Source organism: Pinus tabuliformis, chromosome 4_2 (genome assembly GCF_031772625.1).
Source record: "Pinus tabuliformis cultivar Carrire ecotype Pingquan chromosome 4_2, CPIR1, whole genome shotgun sequence".
Taxonomy (NCBI): Eukaryota; Viridiplantae; Streptophyta; class Pinopsida; order Pinales; family Pinaceae; genus Pinus; species Pinus tabuliformis.
The window spans coordinates 1189102793-1189123043 of record NC_142304.1 but is presented as its reverse complement, the minus strand read 5'-3'; the positions used below and the strand labels follow the sequence as shown (position 1 = coordinate 1189123043).

Below are 20251 nucleotides of genomic sequence, written 5' to 3'. Positions count from 1 at the left end.
CGTACTCCCTATGACTAGGTTGCATGGTGTTCAACAACTTGATCTAGGATAAAGAACTGACTTTTGTCAGTGGAGAGTGGTATGATCTTATGACTCACTCTAAATCACTTCTTCATTATTACTTCATGGTTCAGCAGAGCAGAGCAGGGCAGTGATGACAAGGATGGTACACGATAACAAGTTGGCATGATGATGACAGATGGATTGGCAGGTGAAATTCTCCATAGTTGAGAGGGAGTGTTAAATTTGGCAACTAGGGCTGACTTCCACCTTAGGACAGCTCATATGATGGAGATGATTATTGCATTGGATTCCTCTTTTCGAGATGTACAATTTTGATATAAAAATCATCTCATTCTGACAAACAGAAATGGAATTTTGAATTTATTCTTTCTCATGGACAAATTGTCAAGGTCGACCTTAGTCAAAGTAGGCTTATGAAGCCCAATGGATGTGACTTCTCACCCTCAACAAAGTGTATAAATAGAAGTGACCATCTCTCAATTGGACATCATCTCTATTCATCACATCATCTTCTCTCTCCTCTCTAGATTGGTTCAAACACCTTGGAGGCTTCTCTACTTCGCACGTGTGGAAGAGGACAAATTTCTAGTCTGGTTTTGGAGGCCGAAAATTTTAGAGATTAGGGCCGCGTTGACCAACGTTGACTTGGGCAATTTGACCTTGCTTTGAGTTCGATCTAGAGGGAAGAATCTCGATTTCTGCAAGCCGCATTCATTGGCACGACTTTTGAAGTGTTTGGAGGTTGTTTGACCACGTTGAATGCAACATTTACTTTCTAGTTTGACCGCAGAAATTACAGCAAACTTTGACTGGGTTGACCGAGTTGTTTTTGAGTTGGCTTTGACTCCCTTGGTAGGCCACATTCTTCTTTTGTTGACCGAGCTGCTTGGAGGACTTATTGGGGCAGCTTTGACCACCATTAACTTTCTAGTTAGGGTTGCATTCACTGTTGTTGACTGTTGATTTGGCAGCACTGTTTGCGCATATGTAATTCTGATATTTGTACTCTCTCTCTCTGCCGAACTATTGAAGAATAATAAGAAGATTTAATCAAAGGGTTTCCCACATTGGGGTTTGTCCCTGATATCCACCACATCTTGTGTCCTCTTGTCTTGGCTTGTCTTTTTCACATGTTTTTATGTTCTATCTGCATTTACTATCAATATGTTTAACTTAATGTGATTTCTACTAGATGTAATTGGAAATTGTCACTAGGCTGAAAAGGAACATTTTAGTAAATTGTGCTAACGCATAGAACATACTATTGTTATCTAAAATTAAGATCTTTCCTTCAGACTTGGGTAAATATGTGATAAAATCCATTGAGACCTCCTCCCAACGCTGACTTGAAATGGCTAAAGGTTGTAACAGGCCTGGGGTCTTAATTGTCTCAACTTTATTTTGTTGGCAAACCAAGTATTCTGCCACAAACCTCTGAATATCAGATTTAAGGCCATCCCAAAAAAAATCCTTCTTGACCCTGTGGTAAGTTTTTTAAAAACCTTAGTGCCCTCCTAAGGGGTAGGTGTGTAATTCCAAAAGAATAATGAATCATTTTTCCAACTAAATATATTAGAAGTACTAAGATCTTGTTGCAACTTTTGAGTGATGTCCATGTTGCACGCATTTTGTCAAAGTTCCAAGGAAGCAACTGTACCATATTTTTCAAAGGATCAAGATCATCATCCATCAACTTTTTGAGTCATTATAAGCCCATTCTACAAAATTCGTGATGTAAAAGATGCTATTAAGATAGTGTATGTATGTAACAACGTAGGTAAGCCTATTATTTTGATGACAGATTTCATCCTAGGAGGTTTTTTGTCTCATTGATTTATCTGTGTTTCTAAACATGGATGATCAACAGAGTTTTTCCCTCCAATCTCACCCCAAAGCTAAGGTGGAATTTATCGTCAAAGTCTTAAATGAGTCCTAGTGTTTTAGTCGAGTCTTTGTAAAAGTGATTTGGAAATAATTTAAGCTAATTGGCTAAATTATTGAGTCACTTGGTCTACTAGATCATATTGGGTCGCAGAATTGGGTATGTATTTTGAAGGTTTATAACGAATGGGTGTTCTCCTTTAGAGGGTTGATTTTGTAAAAGATATTTTAGTGCGTGGACCCTCATACTTGGACACCATGGCTAAAATACTAGAGGGTGGAGGAATTAATTAATCCCCTAAAGTGTCAATTCTAGCCAAAATAATTAGAATCAAATTAATTAATTAGAATCAAAAATTAAATTGAATTCTCCAAGTGGAAAATTTCGTGGGTCTTGAAGAAATTAATTTTTGGAGGTCCCCCACCAAGTGAATATTGGAAATTTCAAGAAAAATTGGACCCTTGGACCTTGGTGGTTGAGTCAAAGTCAAAAAGTTTAGAAAATTAGCTCAAAATAATTATTTTTGAGCTAATAAAAAATGGGTTTAATAAGAAATTCGAAAATTCCCCAGAAATAAGTATGTTCAACGGCAGAGATTAAAAGTTGATCAAGGATCTATCAACAAGCCAACTAGTCGTTATTTTCCACTTGGAAGATCTATCTATAAATTAGAGGTCATTTGCGTCTAAAGAAAAAGGGATCTTTGGCTAATGTAACTTTGTAAAAGTTGACGTAAAGCTACTGCCCCGCTGGAAATGTTTTGGTTGTCATATTAAAGACTTTGGGGTGCAGTTCATGGTGTCTTTGTCTCGCTGATTTGTGGTATGTGTTGGGTACTAGCATTCATTTATTGTGCTTTAAAATTTGATTGAATCGTTATTTCATTGTAGATGATAGGAACATTCTATTTGTAAGTTTTGGGCTTATCTTAGGTGATCTAATTCATTGTATGTTCTAACGGTTTATTCTTGAGAAAATATATAGTGTTTGCAGGTTCCCCAAACCTTGGGCTCCAAGTTCACAAACTGTGAACACAGATTGGTTGTGTTTGGATCCTGATTATTTTATATATTTTCTAACTTTGTTAACACTGTGGTTTGGCATTTATTTTTCAAAATACATCTAGCCATTCTCAAAATTCACAAATATTTGATTCTAAAAAATTCTTCTAAGCATTGTACACTTGTATATTTTGTATAATAAATTTGTAAATTATTTTATTTTTTAACCCTTGTTTTGCAGCTGGGGTTTTCTGGGGTTTTTGGGGTTTTGATTTTTTGTATATATTGGGGTTTTGGGCTCTTGTAAATTCATTTGTGCAAGTGAGATCAAAGGAAAATTGTTGGATTAGAGCTAGATCTAGGCCCTTGAGGGTAAGATCTAGCCTATACAAATTTTTGTAGGCCCGACAACTGGAAATTTGCAGGAATATTGAAGATCTAAAGCAAATCATATTTTTGGTGAGGGTTTTGAAATTTTTTGAGGCGTATGGACTTGGTGTGGCCCTCATACCCTAGCCATCCAGCCTTTGAGCCTCTACATCAGTCTTCTAACCTCTGCGTCAACCTTATCTTCCTTCCTTTGGCTAGCCGCAAGCTTCTAAGGGCCTTGGTCTAACATTTGAGCCCTTGACGTGGTGTTTTTAGGCCTTTGTAGGCCTGAGCGTGGCCCCTAGGCCACTCAACCTCCCTCCTTCAGGTTGCCACAACCCCTTCTCCTCCTCAACCACCCTCCATTAGTCCTCGACTACCCTCCTTATCCCTCCACTCTCCTTCCCCTCCTCCTAATCACCTCGACCTTTCCTAAGGTGGTCACAGGCCTTAAAGGCTTTAAAAGCCCTACGCCACATCCCTTAAGGTCCTTTCGACCCTCCCTTAAGCCTAACGACAACCCTATTGGGCCTGTCGTGAGCTCTTTGGGCTCCCTCCTTTGAAGCCGCAGGCCTCTAAGGCCTTTGCCCTCTTGGCCGCTTGACCTTCATTTGCCCTCATTCTATCTTTGTGCGTAAATTTGATTTCCGTACTGAAAATTGGTGGGTTTTGCACGGATATTTTGGCTCAAATTTTGTGTTTTCAAGTACCAAGTCATTGCAAAAAAAATCACAAATTGTGCAAGTGATCTTCAAGGCCTTGGGCCTAAGGTTTGATCTCTAAACCCTCTACTTCTCATTGTTTTGCTACAGCAGTCATATCTATCTCATAACAGTGATATAACATTCATAAGAGTGCCCTAAAATCAACTCATAATTTTCCTAACATACTAAGGAATTAATTTCATGAGTTGGGCTAATTTTGTTTAAGTGAATTTCACACATTTCATTAACTGCCATAAGTGAAATCAGATTTGATATATCACTCGTAAATATGTTTAAGAGGTACAAAATTGATCGGTAAGATATCTAGCATATTGTTACATCACCTAAGCAACTTAAGCATTAATCTTTTGGCAAAAAACTTCAAGTTTTCATGACTGATATCCCTGCATAATAAGTGTAATCAGATCTGATATCATACTAAAAACTACATCATAAGAAGGCTTGTTAGTTCATAATTCTGTTGGGAAATCTCTTACCACTCTTTTGTTGAAAAGGGAATATGGGAGATAAAAGATAATTCTTGTAATAGGAGCCTTATCTATGATACCAATGACATCACTAGGGCCCCTATTTTTCCCTATGATCCAGGAGGAAAATTCTTGTCATCAATCGATCCTTTTCTTGCTCCTTGTTATTCGACCATTGGTGATATCGATTCTTCTCACTTTCCAACCCTGATCATTTGGAAAAGCAACACATAGATCCTCATTATAATTCCCATCATGAGCTTCAGGTAACAAGGAAGTGTGACACCACTAAGGAGGAACATGATGATGATATGCCTGAGTTGGAAATCCATCGAAAATTCACGAGTCTGATCATTGATATATCCATCTTTTGGTTAAAAGAAAAGTGTGCATCCCTCCTTATTTGGGATCCTTGATACATGGTCATATCATTCACCCATCTCCCACCATCATGCCTTTGTATATCATTGGTCTCTTATCTCTTATCACATAAGTAATGGTAGAAGTGAGTGCTACTATGATGACTTAATGACATGTTGGTTGCATTAGTTACACTTAGCATTCTGAAATGTAGCCATGCATGTTAGGGTAGGGTGCATTACATGCTGATATTTCGCATTAGATATAACGTGAAATGATATTATCGTGCCAGAATAGTTGCATTTAGATTGAATTGCATTTAGAATAAAATTTTATTTCTTGTTGATTTTATGGCCTAATAATAAGCATGGGTGATCATAAGACACCGCAAAAACATGTTGCTTTCTGTGCTTGGTTTTTGACATGTGCAAGTGACAAGTTCTGTGGTCCCAATAGATTGTTGGTGTTCTCATGACCTCCCTGTTTAAGTATGTTTGTGCACATTTCTGAGAGAGCATGTCCTAGTTGGATCCAGATGTTAGCCACCACCTGCGGGTAGTATCCATAGGAGAAAAATTTTCTCCTAGATGGTCCTCAGCCGACAGCCCCTTGCAGCGCCTAGATAGCTCGATGTGCCACTATCTCCGCCACCTGAGTCAGCCACGTGGTCCCTCACCCATCTATTATGATCGTATGTTTCAAGGTGGGCCTTCCAACCCCAAACGTATGGTTTCTCATTGTATAGTTGGGGACATTTGTTTACTTATCATGGAAACTTTTGGGCATGGATTAGTGGGGGGATTTGCTGGAAAGAGTGGGCTTGGTTTGTACTCTTGTCTCCTTTGCCCAATTTGATGGTTAACCTTGTATCCCAGTCCCGCGCGAAATCCTTTATTGGCTACTAGCTGTAGGGGTGGCACTACATGGGAAACCCCAATTTTGGTTGCGTAGTCTCGCTTCCCAACACCATATACATCACTCTCCTCCACTCATGATAACCCCATTCACCATATTTCCCATCCGAGTCCACATTTGTTTATTCGGTCCACAAGGAGTTAGCCTCCCCCTCCCCTTGTCCACACCTTGGGTCGGGTCTGGAACGAAACGAAAAAGCATAATTTGGCCACTATTAATAGGAAATGTACCATAAAATGTAAAAGATGGTTGGGAGATACAAATTTAGCATGTGGGCAAAAGCCAAACATGAACTCTACCCCTATCATTATGGCCATCACCCTGGTTCCTAGAGCCCCTTACATCACTAAGGAACCCATGATTGTCCCAACCCCAGTTGGGCAACGAACTTCCCCACCTTAAGGGGATATTCACTACTATATCTTGCATATCAGGCTCTCATCCCCTGGAAACCTAAGCAGTTACAAAAGAAAAATCAATAAAAGGAAAAAGGCGTATGAAGAAGGGTGGAAAAACAAAGGTCAGGGTGACTCATGTACCATGATTGCTCCCTCCTACATTGAAATACCCAAGTGTGGGTTTCCCTTATTATAGCTACTCTTGTATTATGGCATGTGGCTTGGAGCTTTCCCCTGATGCCCCACTCCATTACATTATTATATCACATGCCACCTGCCATTTGATGGATGTACCATGGACATGTCACCCCCTTAAGGCTGAAACCACCTAATAGGGTCCTTGGTTAACCTTCTTCTTGAACTTGGAGACACATGTACGTTCTATAGCCCATTATGAAAGGGCATGCCACTATGGAAGGCTTAACCTTTTTCTCTTAGATGGTCCTCAACCAGCAGCCCCTTGCAACCCCCAAATAGCTCAATGTGCCACTATCTCCGCCACCTGAGTCAACCAAGTGGTCCCTCACCCATTTGTTATGATCGTATGCTTAAAGGTGGGCCTTCCAACCCCAAAGGTATGGATTCTCATTGTGTAGTTGGGTACTTTTGTTTACTTATCATGGAAACTTTTGGACATGGAGTCGTGGGGGAATTCGGCGGAAAGAGTGGGCTTGGTTTGTACTCTTGTCTCCTTTGTCCAATTTGATGATTAACCTTGTATCCTAGTCCTGTGGGATCTCCTTTATTGGCTACTAGCTCTAGGGGATGCTCTACATGGGAAACCCCGATTTTGGTTGTGTGGTCCCACTTCCCGACACCTTATACATCACTCCCCTCCGCTCAATATAACCCCATTCACCATATTTCCCATCTAGGTCCACATTTTTCCATTGCGTCCACAAGAAGTCAACGTTCCACTCCCCTTGTCCACACCTTAGGTCGGGCTTGGAATGATGGCCTGGAGGTTGATGCAGCTAAAAAGAAAAGAAAAAGCATAATTTGGCCACTCTTAATAGGAAATATACCATAAAACGCAAAAGATGGCCAAGACATACAAATTTAGCACGTGGGCAAAAGGTAAACATGAGCTCCACCCCTATCATTATGGCCAACACCCTAGTTCCTAGGGAACCTCATATCAGCCCCTTACATCATTAAGGAACCCATGATTGTCCCAACCCCTGGTGGGAGATGAACTACCCCAATCTTAAGGGGATATTCACTATTATATCTTACATATCATGCTCTCATCCCCTAGAGCCCTAAGCAATTACAAAAAAAAAAATCAATAAAAGGCAAAAGGCATATGAAGGGTGGAAAAACAAAGGCCACGGTAACTCATGTACCACGATTGCTTCCTCCTACATTCATATACCCAAGTGTGGGCTTCCCTTATTATAGCTACCCTTGTACTATGGCATGTGGCTTGGATCTTTCCCTTAATGCCCCACTCCGTTCCATTATTATACCACATGCCACCTGCCATTTGATGGATGTACCATGGACATGTCACCCCCTTAAGGGTTGAAACCACCTAATAGGGTCCTTGGTTAACCTTCTTCTTGAACTTGGAGACACTTGTACGTTATAAATCCCACTATGGAAGGGCATGCCACCATGAAGTGTCCACTTGGATAGATGATTTGTAAACTCATTTACTTGATTGCATTGATGCTTGGTTGTACTGGAAGGTGTGGAGATGCATTGAATCTCATACACGATTATCGGTGGGTCTCCACTTGGGCTTTGGTCTCCCTATACGAGATCCCAGCCCTCTAGAGGGTCATATTGGCACTTGTAGGGTAAGCGTTGAGAGCCATGGGTCTCCACCAATGGTAGAGAGCAGATTTCCACTTCACGGGATCCTTCAACACTTTTTGTTTCTTGCTAGTGTTCTATTTATTTGACAATGGTGATGCACCTGGAGCACCTTGCCAACCAGCTACACTCTTGCACCACACACATCAAAGCTAATTTAGGGCCCAAATGAGGATGTGTCTCGCCATGGGAGACAATGGGAGGGCTTGCATCATCCCTACAGCCCTTACAGATGGGATGTAGGCTTGATCAATCCATATGGAGACCCAAGAGGATGTTATTGTGCCTCTAGAGCCACTTGGGGGCACCACAAGTCATTTGCTTGGATATCAAGGGGTCAACCCCTTGATAACTATGTTTGGAGTTCATTCATTCATTTCGGCACACATTGGACTCCATTAGGCCTCCTTGATGGCCCTTCGACCTATTGTATTATTCATTTTTCCCTCTTGAGAGGCTTATTTTTTGGTATTATGGAGCTATCTTGGTGGGCTTGTCACCAAGTCATGTTATTTTTGCACATTATTTTATTAGTTGAGGGATTATTAGGCCTAATTAGGCAAATCAAACCCCTTAGGGAGAATATATATTGGTGTGATGATCATTTCATTTTATCATCACTTGTATTTGGATCATTGTTTCTTCTAGGATTTTCACTATAGCCTCTTGATGGACAAATTGGTGTTTTAATGCATTTCAATTTTCAATGTTTGGAATAGCTTAATTCATGTCTTGGAGCTTCAATTTTCTTGCACTTTGATGATTGGAATAATTTTGCTATACTCGTGAGTACTCTATTTCATGTTTATCTTGTACTTTGTGTCATTTAATGACCTATGAAATATTTTTGTTCACAAAGTTGGTATAGTTGCCCTAATGCTAATGCGAAGTTGCTAATCTTGTCTTTGTGAGGGAATTTTCATATGATTATTTGAAATATGGTGATTTAGTGTCCTAGGGGTACATGATTGCTCATGACTTTGCCTTGATAAGTCATTAATTGCAACAACAAGGTGTAAATTTTCCTAGTAACCTAGTTGTTGCTTCTAGGCCAAACAAAGTTGCTAGGGAACTCCATGGTTGGGAATAAGCATCTCTAAACATTCATTACATTAGACTCCACTCTCCCAATAGGCTAGGCATTGATCTAGTCCTAGGTGATCATCAAAAGAAAACTCTTTTTCACCTCTTCTTTTCTAAGGTCAAACCCTAGTAGGCCTCCTAGGGCATAACATGTAATTTTTTCTAGCCATCGAAAATCCTTGAAAATTGGTCAAGAATTGCGTTAGGGTCTTCTTGAGAGGTCCTTCAAATTTGAGGTCAATCTGATGGTGGAATCTCAAGATATTGTGAGCCCTAGCTCAAAGACTATTTCTCTCCCTAGGTTTCCTTGGGTTAGTTCCTTCATTAGGATCATTGCATTCAAATTTCAAGAGAACTCTAATTCCTTTGATCCTCTTCTCCTCCCTAACTTGGTCAAGTCCATTAGTTTGTTGTTCAACCCAAAACCCTTGACCTTGTTTAGGTCCACTAGGGCTTCTTTGTGGTCCCACAACCTTGTAACTCCAATTTCACAAGGATTGCTTAGAAACCCTATTCTTCTAGGATTCTTTGGTTTAGGGCACCTCTTATCAAGACATACCTCTCAACCCTAGACCCAAGTATCCTCTTTAGCCCTTCTTAGAGAGCCATATATCTTGCTTCTAAAGCAAGTAAACAAGTATAGGGTCCACCCCCCTTGGTTTTGACGAAGAGTTAGCCTAGTTCAAGGAGTTGAGAATTGAATGATAGCCTCAACTCGAGACTTGCCTCCATGGCCACACCAAGTGGAGTGAAAGATTTTCTCCACGACAATCCCAAGTGTGGATTAAGGCAGCAACATAACCAAAGAGGGTGCGTTGGACAGTAGCAAAGCATTAAATGTGATATCCACGAAGTACAATTGACGGGTTGAGATATACTTAGGGTGATGGTGTAAAGTTGATGGGATACACTAAAGCAAATTGGGTAGGTAATACAACGAACAGGAAACGCACTTCAGGGTGTTGCTTCAACATGGCATCATGGGTTGTCTCTTAGCACAGTAGGAAGCATAAGTTGGGTGCATCAAGCTCTGCAGAATCAGAATACATGGCAGTGAGCATGGCTACATGTGAGGTCTTATGACTTCTGAAGTTGTTAGTGGCACTATTTGGTCAGAGGATGGAGTCTACCAGTGTTTACTGTGTAATCAGAGTTGCATCAACCTATCTGAGAATCTAGTGTTTCATGATTCGTTGAAGACATTAGATACAATTTCATCAAGGACTGTGTAGCTATGCTGCTTGGAAGCAGGAGCGGAATCAGGAAGCAACAAGCGACAATTTTCAGAGGCTTTTGGGTCAAAAGCAATTTCAATATAATATATATTTTAAAGCATATGTCAACAAAAGCATGTAGAATGATGAATTAGTTATAAAAAGCATAAAAACATGGATTAAAGTATATAGCATCAATCATCTAGTAGTTATAATTTTCATCAACCATAGGTCCACAAGTTACAACATCTAGATTCTCATCAAACTTAAAGTTTTAAAGTTTCAAAATTCAATATATAACATTTGTCATCACTAAAGTTGTTCTTGTAACCATTACCAAACTATAACAAAGAAAATAAAACATGAAATGAAACATTTCAACTTTCACAAAGCAACATATCCACAATTCATTACCAATGAGTTACAGTTGCCAACATCAAACTTCAAACTTAAATTGTCATATATTGTTTACAATAAATACCATATTAAATATGAAAGAGTCAATAGTTATAAAAATCACTACAAACTAAAAAAGACAAGTATATCTACTATCTACTAAAATTTCTTCTTGCCATGAAAAATTTCTAATTTCTTTTCTCGTGGTCTATGAGCAATGAGAGTCTACTCCCGCATAGTCAAATGGCCACGTCCAAAACCAAAAGGCACATGACCTCCACATGACGCTGCAGATGGAGGTGGTGGCAAAGATGGTGCAACTTGAGCACTACCAGTGGATGATAGGGGTGGCATGGCTATTGATGTTGTTGTTGTTGCTTCATCCTCATTGTTCAAAAGTTCTACTTCCAATTATTCTAAATGTAAGGCTCCATCCTCCAAATTGTCCTCCTTCAGGTTGTTGTCCCAAGTGATATATGCTCTATCAAATTGAGCACACTCACAATAATGTGTCAACCTAAGTTCCACGAAACGCCGAAACGTTTCAAAGTTTCTGAAACGGGTATGTATAGAAACTTCACCTCCCAAAAATGGAAATGTCGGCCAAAATGTCATATATGTATATATAAAAATATATATATAAATGAATAACACATTATCTTGCAAAGAAAAAGGGAATAAGACCCATAGATGACAATTTAAAAGGAAAAACAAATCTATATTAACTCTAATAGATGATTACATGATGGTCAAATTTCAGCCAAGTTTCGAAGTTTCGGGTACAAGTACGGCCTGAAATGTCAGGTTCTTTGAAGTTTCGTGCAACATAGGTGTCAACAACCTCAAGTTGTAGTGTACAAACCAAGATTTCTGTCGGGTTTTGACTGAGGCAATTTCTTTTAACATTGTGGACGAAGATATAGGTGCTCCAACACCTCTCTGCAAAAGAAGTATTAACCACTTGTGAAAGCACTTTAACTGTCAATTTTTCCAAAGGTCCCCCGGAGCCATACATGTTCCACCATTCAACAAGATCCATTCTATTTCTATCATCAATTACATGTAAAGAACCAAACACTCATGTTTGACCGAAGTATTTGGTTAATTCTCCACTCAATCTAGCACATTAATTCCTATCAGGGACCAGCTTGTCTAATGCTAACATATACCCATTTTGTACGTCTGGATCTATATGGGGTTTTCTTCTAACCCCACCCCTGGGTGCAAATTTGGCCAACAACGATGAAGAGTAGTATTTTGGCGTAAGGACATAAGCCAAGGCATGGAGTGGAACATTAATATTATCCCACCTTTTGAACACATGTTTGTGAATATGACCATACAAGATGGAATCTTTAGGCGGAACAATATCTTTGATTTTCCCTAGCATGATATCCATCTGCTCATACACCTCCCCAATCACTAGCGCATCGGTATCTGCAAAACGAATCATGTTATAAATGGGCTTGGTGAACTTCAAAACATTCTTCACATTTGCCCAAAACTGACCATAAAGAACGGTGTCCTCCACCTCATGAAAATCTTCCCTATCACATGTGGTTGCAGCCCTGTCCTTTAATATCTGCCAGAATTCACTTGATACTATGCTAGCCTATACCTCTCTTACCTTCAAAATGCGCTTGAAGCTGAGCTAATAGCTAGCAAATCTAGTCTTTGCAATCTTCAAAAGCTCCAACCCTGAGTGACTAGCTCTGGTACCATGTTAATTTTCATGATTTTCTAGACTAATAATTACTTTCCAATGGTTTTTTAACCAATTCATCTCATGTCACATTCATCATTAAGCAATTACACATAGAAAATCTGAACAGTGAAACAATAATGACAATAGGATCATGAAGAGACAGTCAAACAAAAGAAACACAATTTTTTACCCTGGGAAAACCCTAACTACGGAAAAACCCAGCAACCTTTTCTTAGGAAAAAAATTTCAATTCAAAAGTACAATCTGAGAACAACCTGGAAGTTCCTAAGGCTTAACCAACCCTTCTTCCATGAACAGCAATCTCTCAAGGTTTATATCCAACCTTACATCAATTTGAAGATATGAGTCCTCTTTCTAGGGTTTTGGCCCTTCCACAGAAACATAGTATTTCATCCTTTAAATTCTTCCACAGAACAGACATAAACTCATCCTTCATTCTGCTTCAGGCATAAGTCCGTCCTTCATTCTTCCTCAGACATGAACTCGTCCTTCTTTCTGCCTCAGAAGTCCTTCTCTTTCCCATGTGTGAACAGAAATAAATAGAAGATGAAGATGATCCGAATTGGCTCCAAGAGAAAGAGGACAAATGGTAATACATAGAGAATGAATGAGCCTGATTTTGAGTGACTCTAGGGATGGCCGACTTAAACATTTTGGAGGCAAAAAAATTGATTTTCAAAAATTTAATTTTTCCTCTTTTGGAGCCGACTTGAGTAATTTAAAATTAAATTCAATCTTCCCCTTTGAACACCTACCGTAGCTACAATAAAATCAACATCCTCGTCACTATCATGAACCAACTATATTAAACAATTCTCAAGGTGGATTAACCAATTTCCAATTCGTCAAATACAGTTTCCTGTCTTTTTTGTTGGCAGTAATTTGAACAGACCCACGATATTCATCACCTAACTTACTATCAAATGCTAACCATTGTTGCAGATATTTCCAATTTCTCCCGAGTTCTTCAAGTTGCCAATTTGTCTAATGTTCTCTGAATTTTTCAAGTACAAGTTTATTCATGTCAATATTTTCCCTGTTATTTTAATAAAAAAAATCTCAATGTGTGATATATTCCCCAAAACAATTTTACAATGTTGATGCTATCCCTTACTGTAATAAATTCTCTCAATATATTTTCATTCCCATATAATGGGCATAAGAAAACACAATAAATAACAAAATAAGGCATTCTTATGTGTCGATCCCAGATTCAATGCCACTGCTTGAAAATTACAAAATATAAAATGAGGTTCTGGGCATTCTAGAGGGAGATTGAAAATCTCCAATAAAAAACTAATGCCAAAATATAGCAAGGAATTGATGAAATGATGTCTCCTTCACATGCAAACTAGAAAACCTAGATGCAACAACATCTTATTTCTGATGCATTTTTTCCCTTCATATAGCCAAGGCAAGAAGATTAAAGGAAGATAAATACAATAAGAACATGATAAACAGGGCATTTTCACAGTCAAAGAGAAAATCTAAACTCAGGTTTCTGAACAGTATAAGCATTGTAGTGAAATTATATGATGGACAAATGAGCTTACGTTTTCAGGTCCAACGAGATGTCATCATCAACATTCCTCTTTCTAATTGCATTTCCTGTCACAGTACCACAACAAGGTTAAACCGTTTGGCAAAAAAGTGCACGAATTAGTTCTTCGATACAGTTCAACCAAATAGCAGAACAGGTTCTACTTTAATTACATACCTTGACAGAGATGTTGAAGGATATAACTAGGTTCGGTCTTCATAAATTGTACTTGAGTCAAAATGTAATATTTGTCAAAAGAAATTTTATTATTATTAAATTGACTTGTTAAAGGATGGGTTTCATGCTTGGGTCAATTGTCATAGGTCAAGCCTCCATTGTAGGCTTTAGGATTATTTATTCAGGTCAAAGTAAATTTGTTTATTAATCAAAGACTCCTTCATCAAGTCTCCTCCTGTCGGCTTCAAATAGATCATCATCATGTCGGCTTCATTCAAGTGAAATCATGTCGGCCTGATCTTAAATAAAGACACAACCTTTCATGAAGTCATGTCGGCTCATTTATGATGGTCGAACCACTATATATACAAGCCTAGGACTTCGCATAAAAACACAGAACAGAAGCTCGCATCTCAGAGAAGATTTCGGTGATCACAGTAAGATAATTTCGGTGAATTTCAGAAACGATGTTTCCGCGGCAATCACAGAATTTTGGATCTCAGAAGGGAAGTTTCTGTGCCATCTCAGAGAAGAAATTTTGGGCTATTACAGTGACAGTTTCAGTGCTATAACAGAATTTGGACAAGGCATTTCAGAGACAGATTTTCGGTGTCTTTACAGGAGCTCAGATAGGGTACAGAGACTACAGTTCGATGATATGATTACCACAGTTCAGAGCTACCACAGCGAGAAGGGATTGGAGATCTCACAGTTTCGTTGTTATTACAGTTTGATGCTACCTTAGCGAAAAGGTCTACATACTACTACAGAGAAAGGGTCACAGTGCAACTACAGCAATGAGATCTCAGTGATAAGATCTCGGTGTTATTACAGTGATGAGATCTCGGTGATATTATGAGGTCTCGGTGCATCACAGTGTCAAGGATTCAATGCTAACACAATGACATGGTTTCTGGAATGCAAACACAGTGAAAAGGAAGAACAAGCAAGGATGACTTGATGGAGGTAATCTCGAGTCTAAGTTGTAAGGGTCTTGGTCATTTCATTTTAAATCTACTGAAGGAAGAATTTTGAATGGGTTTTCCCCTAGAGAAGGATTTTGCCCTGACAGCATGCCTACATCTTGTGTGCTCTTTTATTTGTTGCTTGGCATTAGTCTTGATAATAAGAAAAGATAATTCTAAAAGAACAAATAATAATAATGAAAATCATCACAAGATAATGTCATATTAAGAGAAATCATAAAACTACCTCACTTTGGATTTCTCAACATTGTTTCAGAGCTATGGTCATGGTCAAAGGCAGGTTGAAAAAGGGCAGTTCTGGGCTAATGAAACTAAGATTACAGTGAGCATGTTAAAGACACCAAGAATGAAGAAGAAAGAAGTCGGATCATTTCAGAGAATGAGCTTGTCAAATTTCAGTGAATACACAGTACATCAAAGGCGTGACTTCACTATAAGTTGTAGAAATATTCTCGGCATATCAGTAACAGTGAAAATAAGAGAGACAGTTTCAGTGATATAACAAGTTCGGATCTTTTCCAGAATGGAGTCCTAGCCTTTTCGATGATGGCACATTCTTAACATATTCGATGAAGGCACAGTCTCAGCACTTCTTGAAGGAACAGTATTGACATTTCGGTGAAGGCACAATAAAGATATAACTTCGCCATATATTTCAGAGATGGCTTAGGTGATACCACAGTGACAGGGTCTCGTTACAGTAACAGTCTCAATGCATTCACTGTTTCGGTGCAATCACATGCTAAAGGGTTCATCACAGTAAGAAGATCCTGGTGCCAACACAGAAAAGAAGTCTCAATGATATTACAATGATAAGGTCAAAGCATTAAAAATATTTTGTCTTCCACTCGTTGAAAGGATGGAACTTGGCATAGCTGCCTATGGAGATCTATCTAGTACAAGCACAAGGAACCAGCTTACGAAAATCAAGTAAGTACTTCATACTCAACAAGATGTACTTTCAACAAGTCTAATAACCTATCAAATCAAAGGAACGTAAAACGCAAGGTACGTATATTCATAAGTTTCTTATAATTCTTATTTATAGCCAGTGTAGGGTAAAGATTGTACTCCCTAGATAACATGCTAAAATCTCATATTAGAATTTTAATCCCTATCTTCTAGGATTTACAAGTAGTCTAGAATTTCAAGCAAAAGTACCAATGTTGATTGAAAAGTGAATAACTTGATCATTGATATCATAGGATTCCATCCTAGAGGATTATCTAACTTCAGAAATTAAATCATGTTCTTGGTATCACATGTCTTGCTTGAAAGTATGTAACCCTAGTAGTAGTTAAAATTCTCAAGTATGTGTGATATGACAATCTAGAATCTATGAATCTATATAGTGATTGCTGAGAATTTGTAGATAGAAATCTAGGGTTTACATCAAACCCTAGTAGATGCTAGTCATGATGTTGATTAAGCTGTATGTATATATTTGATAGATTAAGTTGTGTCATCATATTGTTACAGATAGAATGGGTGAATGCTCTAACTCATGAGCATGATCGAAGAAGAAGGATCTCCTCCTTTGGAAAGACGCATGAAGGTATATGTTTTGAACTAGGTCACATATTTACAAGATGAAATCAACATAATATGTCCTCATATGGAATATGAGGTGGTTGACAAAGATGAAGGAACTATGCATAGAAGTTCCTGGAAACAATATGTGAAGAAAGGAAGAGGAGTTCGTGAGGAATGCAACTATGGTCACAAAAGATAAGTACTCAACATTCGATCACTAAGAGAACTGGCTAAGACATCTCCATGGAGAAGGTATGAAGACTCTGATACAGTATGTAAAGGAAGGAGACCCTTGACATAGTATGTCTTGGAGATGTGCTCATGAATGTGCAGGATGTTGATGTTGCAAACAAACAGATGTCACAATGAGAGGCCATCATAAAAGGTAACTTTGATTTGATGTTCGTTTTGATTTTTGAATGACATATGGTTGGGTTGTTACAGGGATACCGAAAGAGAGTTGTAGATGTCACCTACAACTAGTACTCATGGGAATGGATGGAAGATCCTAAAAGTAACATGACTTGGAAAAGGTAGATGGATGAAGAAAAGTCAGATGTGGCCTAGGAGATCACTTTCCAATGAAGAGAAGGATGACATGACTAATATGATTTGTGAAGGAAAGTGATGGATGGTCGATGGCATATGAAGAAAACCTAGAAGATGAAGGCTCCATAAGGATGAAGATGAAATTCATGACATCGAAAGGAGGAGCCTTATAAGCAACTGATAGTACCATGATCTCCACCAAGAGCAGAGAGTTGTTGAAAACAAATCCCTAGTTAAGAGGGAGCTTGGGAATATTCCTCTTATAGGAATGAGTATATCTTCCCTTGTTGAGAGGGAGAGATAATAGACAATACATTCTTGTCTTCATGTTGTGAAGAAAGAATGGAGGATTGGGTAAGCATTTGTGATTGATTTTGATACTCTTTGAGGATGTGGTAGGGCATCCTAGATGTAAGAGTAATCGAAGAAGAAATTCCTTGAGGATGGGTTATTCCAAGATAGGAATTGTCTTAAAAGGACATACCTTGTGAACACAGGAGTGGGCTATGTGCCTTGAGAGACAATGATGATGGCGTCTATCAGTAATTGGTCTCGCCAACATTCTACCCAGATCTTGTCGAGAGATAAAGCTATTCGTCAAGGCCTTGCTATGTGACAATGTTGGTTGGTATGATGAGATGCTCTTGCATAAGCTAAGGAAGTAGCTTATGAGATGACTTACCAATCTGACTCTTCTTATGAGAATTCTTTAGTTTGAGATTGTCCAAGTAACTTGTCTAGACTATGAATACCTCCCTATTTAAGAGGGAGTGTTGAAATATGTAACTAGGTTTAGTCCTCATAATGAAATGTGTAATCATGATTTTATATATTTAATGAAAATAGAAACAAAAATATTATTGTTATTTCTTGAGGCATGGTTTTCATGCTCAAGGCTATTTGATTTACAAGTCAAGCACCCATTGAGTGCTTCTAGGGCTTGTCATTGAGTCTACAAGTCAATTGAGTCATTGTCATGTATGGAAGACCCTTTGGGCATGTTACATATTGTAAAAGAAAATATTATTTGAGTCAAAAATAGAGTCAAAGACCCTCCAAGGCCAAGTCATGATGCTACAACAAGTTGACCTTCAAAGGATCACAAGTCAGCTTGCCAAGAGGGACAAGTCGGCCTATTAGGGCACTCGAGGAAGACTATAAATAGGTGTACTCAACCTCATTCAAGAGGAGATCAGATCATCATCAAGAAGTTTGATCATAAGACAAGAAGAAGTCTCCTACCAAGCAAATTCCCTAGGAGAAGAAACTATCTCAAGCGAAGGAGAGGAAAAGGGAAAAAGCCACCTTCTCTCACACATGCAAAAACTAGGGTTTTTGCAATAGCTGAAATTGCAATCAAGAGTTTCAAGTCCTAAGTTGAGGTTGTGAAAGAAAATTGCAGCAGTTGAGGAGTTGATTTGACTTGGATTGACTTTACTAGAAGAAATTTCTTCAAAGGAGAAATTTGACTTTGTCTTGGAGGGATCTTGGTCAAGGGTCATAGGTCTTGGAATTCATCAATTGAAATTATATAAGAAGAGAAGAATTCTTGTGGTTTTTCCTCTTAAGAGGAGAGGTTTTGGCCCTAGTTGGTCGCCTATATCTTGTGTCCTCTTGTTTCATTGCCCTTTATGAGTTGGTAGTTGTTTGACGATAAGAACATAATAATAACAAGTGACAAAAGAAACTAGTCAGGTTAAGTTTAAATACATCACAAACAGTTACCAAAGATGAGAGAAATCGCCTAATCTAGTTGCCTTAGATTTCTCAACAAATAAAATCCTTTTTGGCCACACCAAAGGAAAAACGTTATATGATAAAAAATGGTTGAGGCAAAATGAAAGTGCACAGACAAAAGCCTAACCTGAGCTCTACACCTCCGCCCCCCAATTAACCCACACCCAATACTTGGTTTATCATGATCTATCTACATGAAAGGAACTCTTGGATGTCCCAATCCCGATCAGCAACAAATTGCTACATCTTTATGGGGTAATTAATGCATTTAATGAAGCTTGGAACCCAAACTATGCATGAAAAGAAAAAGAAAAATTCATTCAAGAAAAGACGTCGTGATTACTCTCTCTTCACATCATAAAGCTCAAGGACAAGTTAGTTTGTGTAGCTGGAACAAGTGTTCTAGTCTCAAGTGGTGTTAATGAGGCTAGGAACACAAGTGGATTAATTATCCCCAAGCCCGGTTTATTTTTTCCAAACTCTAACTTAGGGAAATGGGTTAACTAATCAGTATTAATTGACACAACTTGATTTCTCTCCGATGACTTCTAGAAAAGTGACTTGATGAGGTCAAGATGATCTTAGCCATCGATTGTGGTTACATTGTGGTCATTGATTGCCTAATGAGACATCGATGGGCATAAGAGGAAATCAATGGGCATCTTGGAGACATAATTCAAGTGAGCAAGGGCGAAGGGATAGTGTGGGTTGACACCAGCAGAGGGTTCAACAGAAATTGAGATCGATTTGTCAGAGATAATTTCTTCATAGTGATTTACAATTTCTGGCACAAACGCATTCAAATACTCAGCAAATTCATATTTATTATTATTAAAAGATAGAAGATGATTAAAATTTGTGGGGGGGCCCTGGTTTTATACTGCCTTGGGTGCCTCTTGGTGAATGGGCATGATCAAAGATCATGCCCTTTGCCTAAAAACTATTTATTGATTAATCTTTTATATAACATAGCCTTCCTCCCAAAAAATGCTTTGTCCTCAAAGCATACGTAACGATGGATGTTGTTGACGAAATGCTTCAGTCCCCCAAGAAGCTTCTTCTTCTGGTAAATCCTTCCACTTGATCAAGTATTCCTTGTTTACACGAGATCGAAGCTTACTTTCCCTAGTGGATATGATACCTTTTGGTTCTAAAATGACCCTTCCTTCATCATCTAAGGATGGAAGCGTTGTTTGTGTTGATTGATGGTCACTAAGTGCCCTTTTAAGGCAGGATACATGGAAGACGTTGTGAACACGGCTTTTATCTGGAAGGCTTAAACTATATGTAACTTGACTGATCTTTTTGTTAATCTGGTATGGTCCATAGAACTTTGGTGCCAATTTATTTT

General features: G+C 38.6%; 1 protein-coding gene across 2 annotated transcripts in view; it reads right to left on the bottom strand.

Moving 5' to 3' along the window:
• Window positions 1–20251, bottom strand: part of LOC149173928 (myb family transcription factor PHL6-like) — a 310280-nt gene that overhangs the window by 193489 nt on the left and 96540 nt on the right. For both annotated transcript variants that reach the window (XM_089424797.1, XM_089424798.1), the window contains exon 5: window positions 13932–13986. In XM_089424797.1, coding sequence (XP_089280923.1) covers window positions 13932–13986 — 55 coding nt within the window. The remainder of the gene's footprint in view (window positions 1–13931; window positions 13987–20251) is intronic.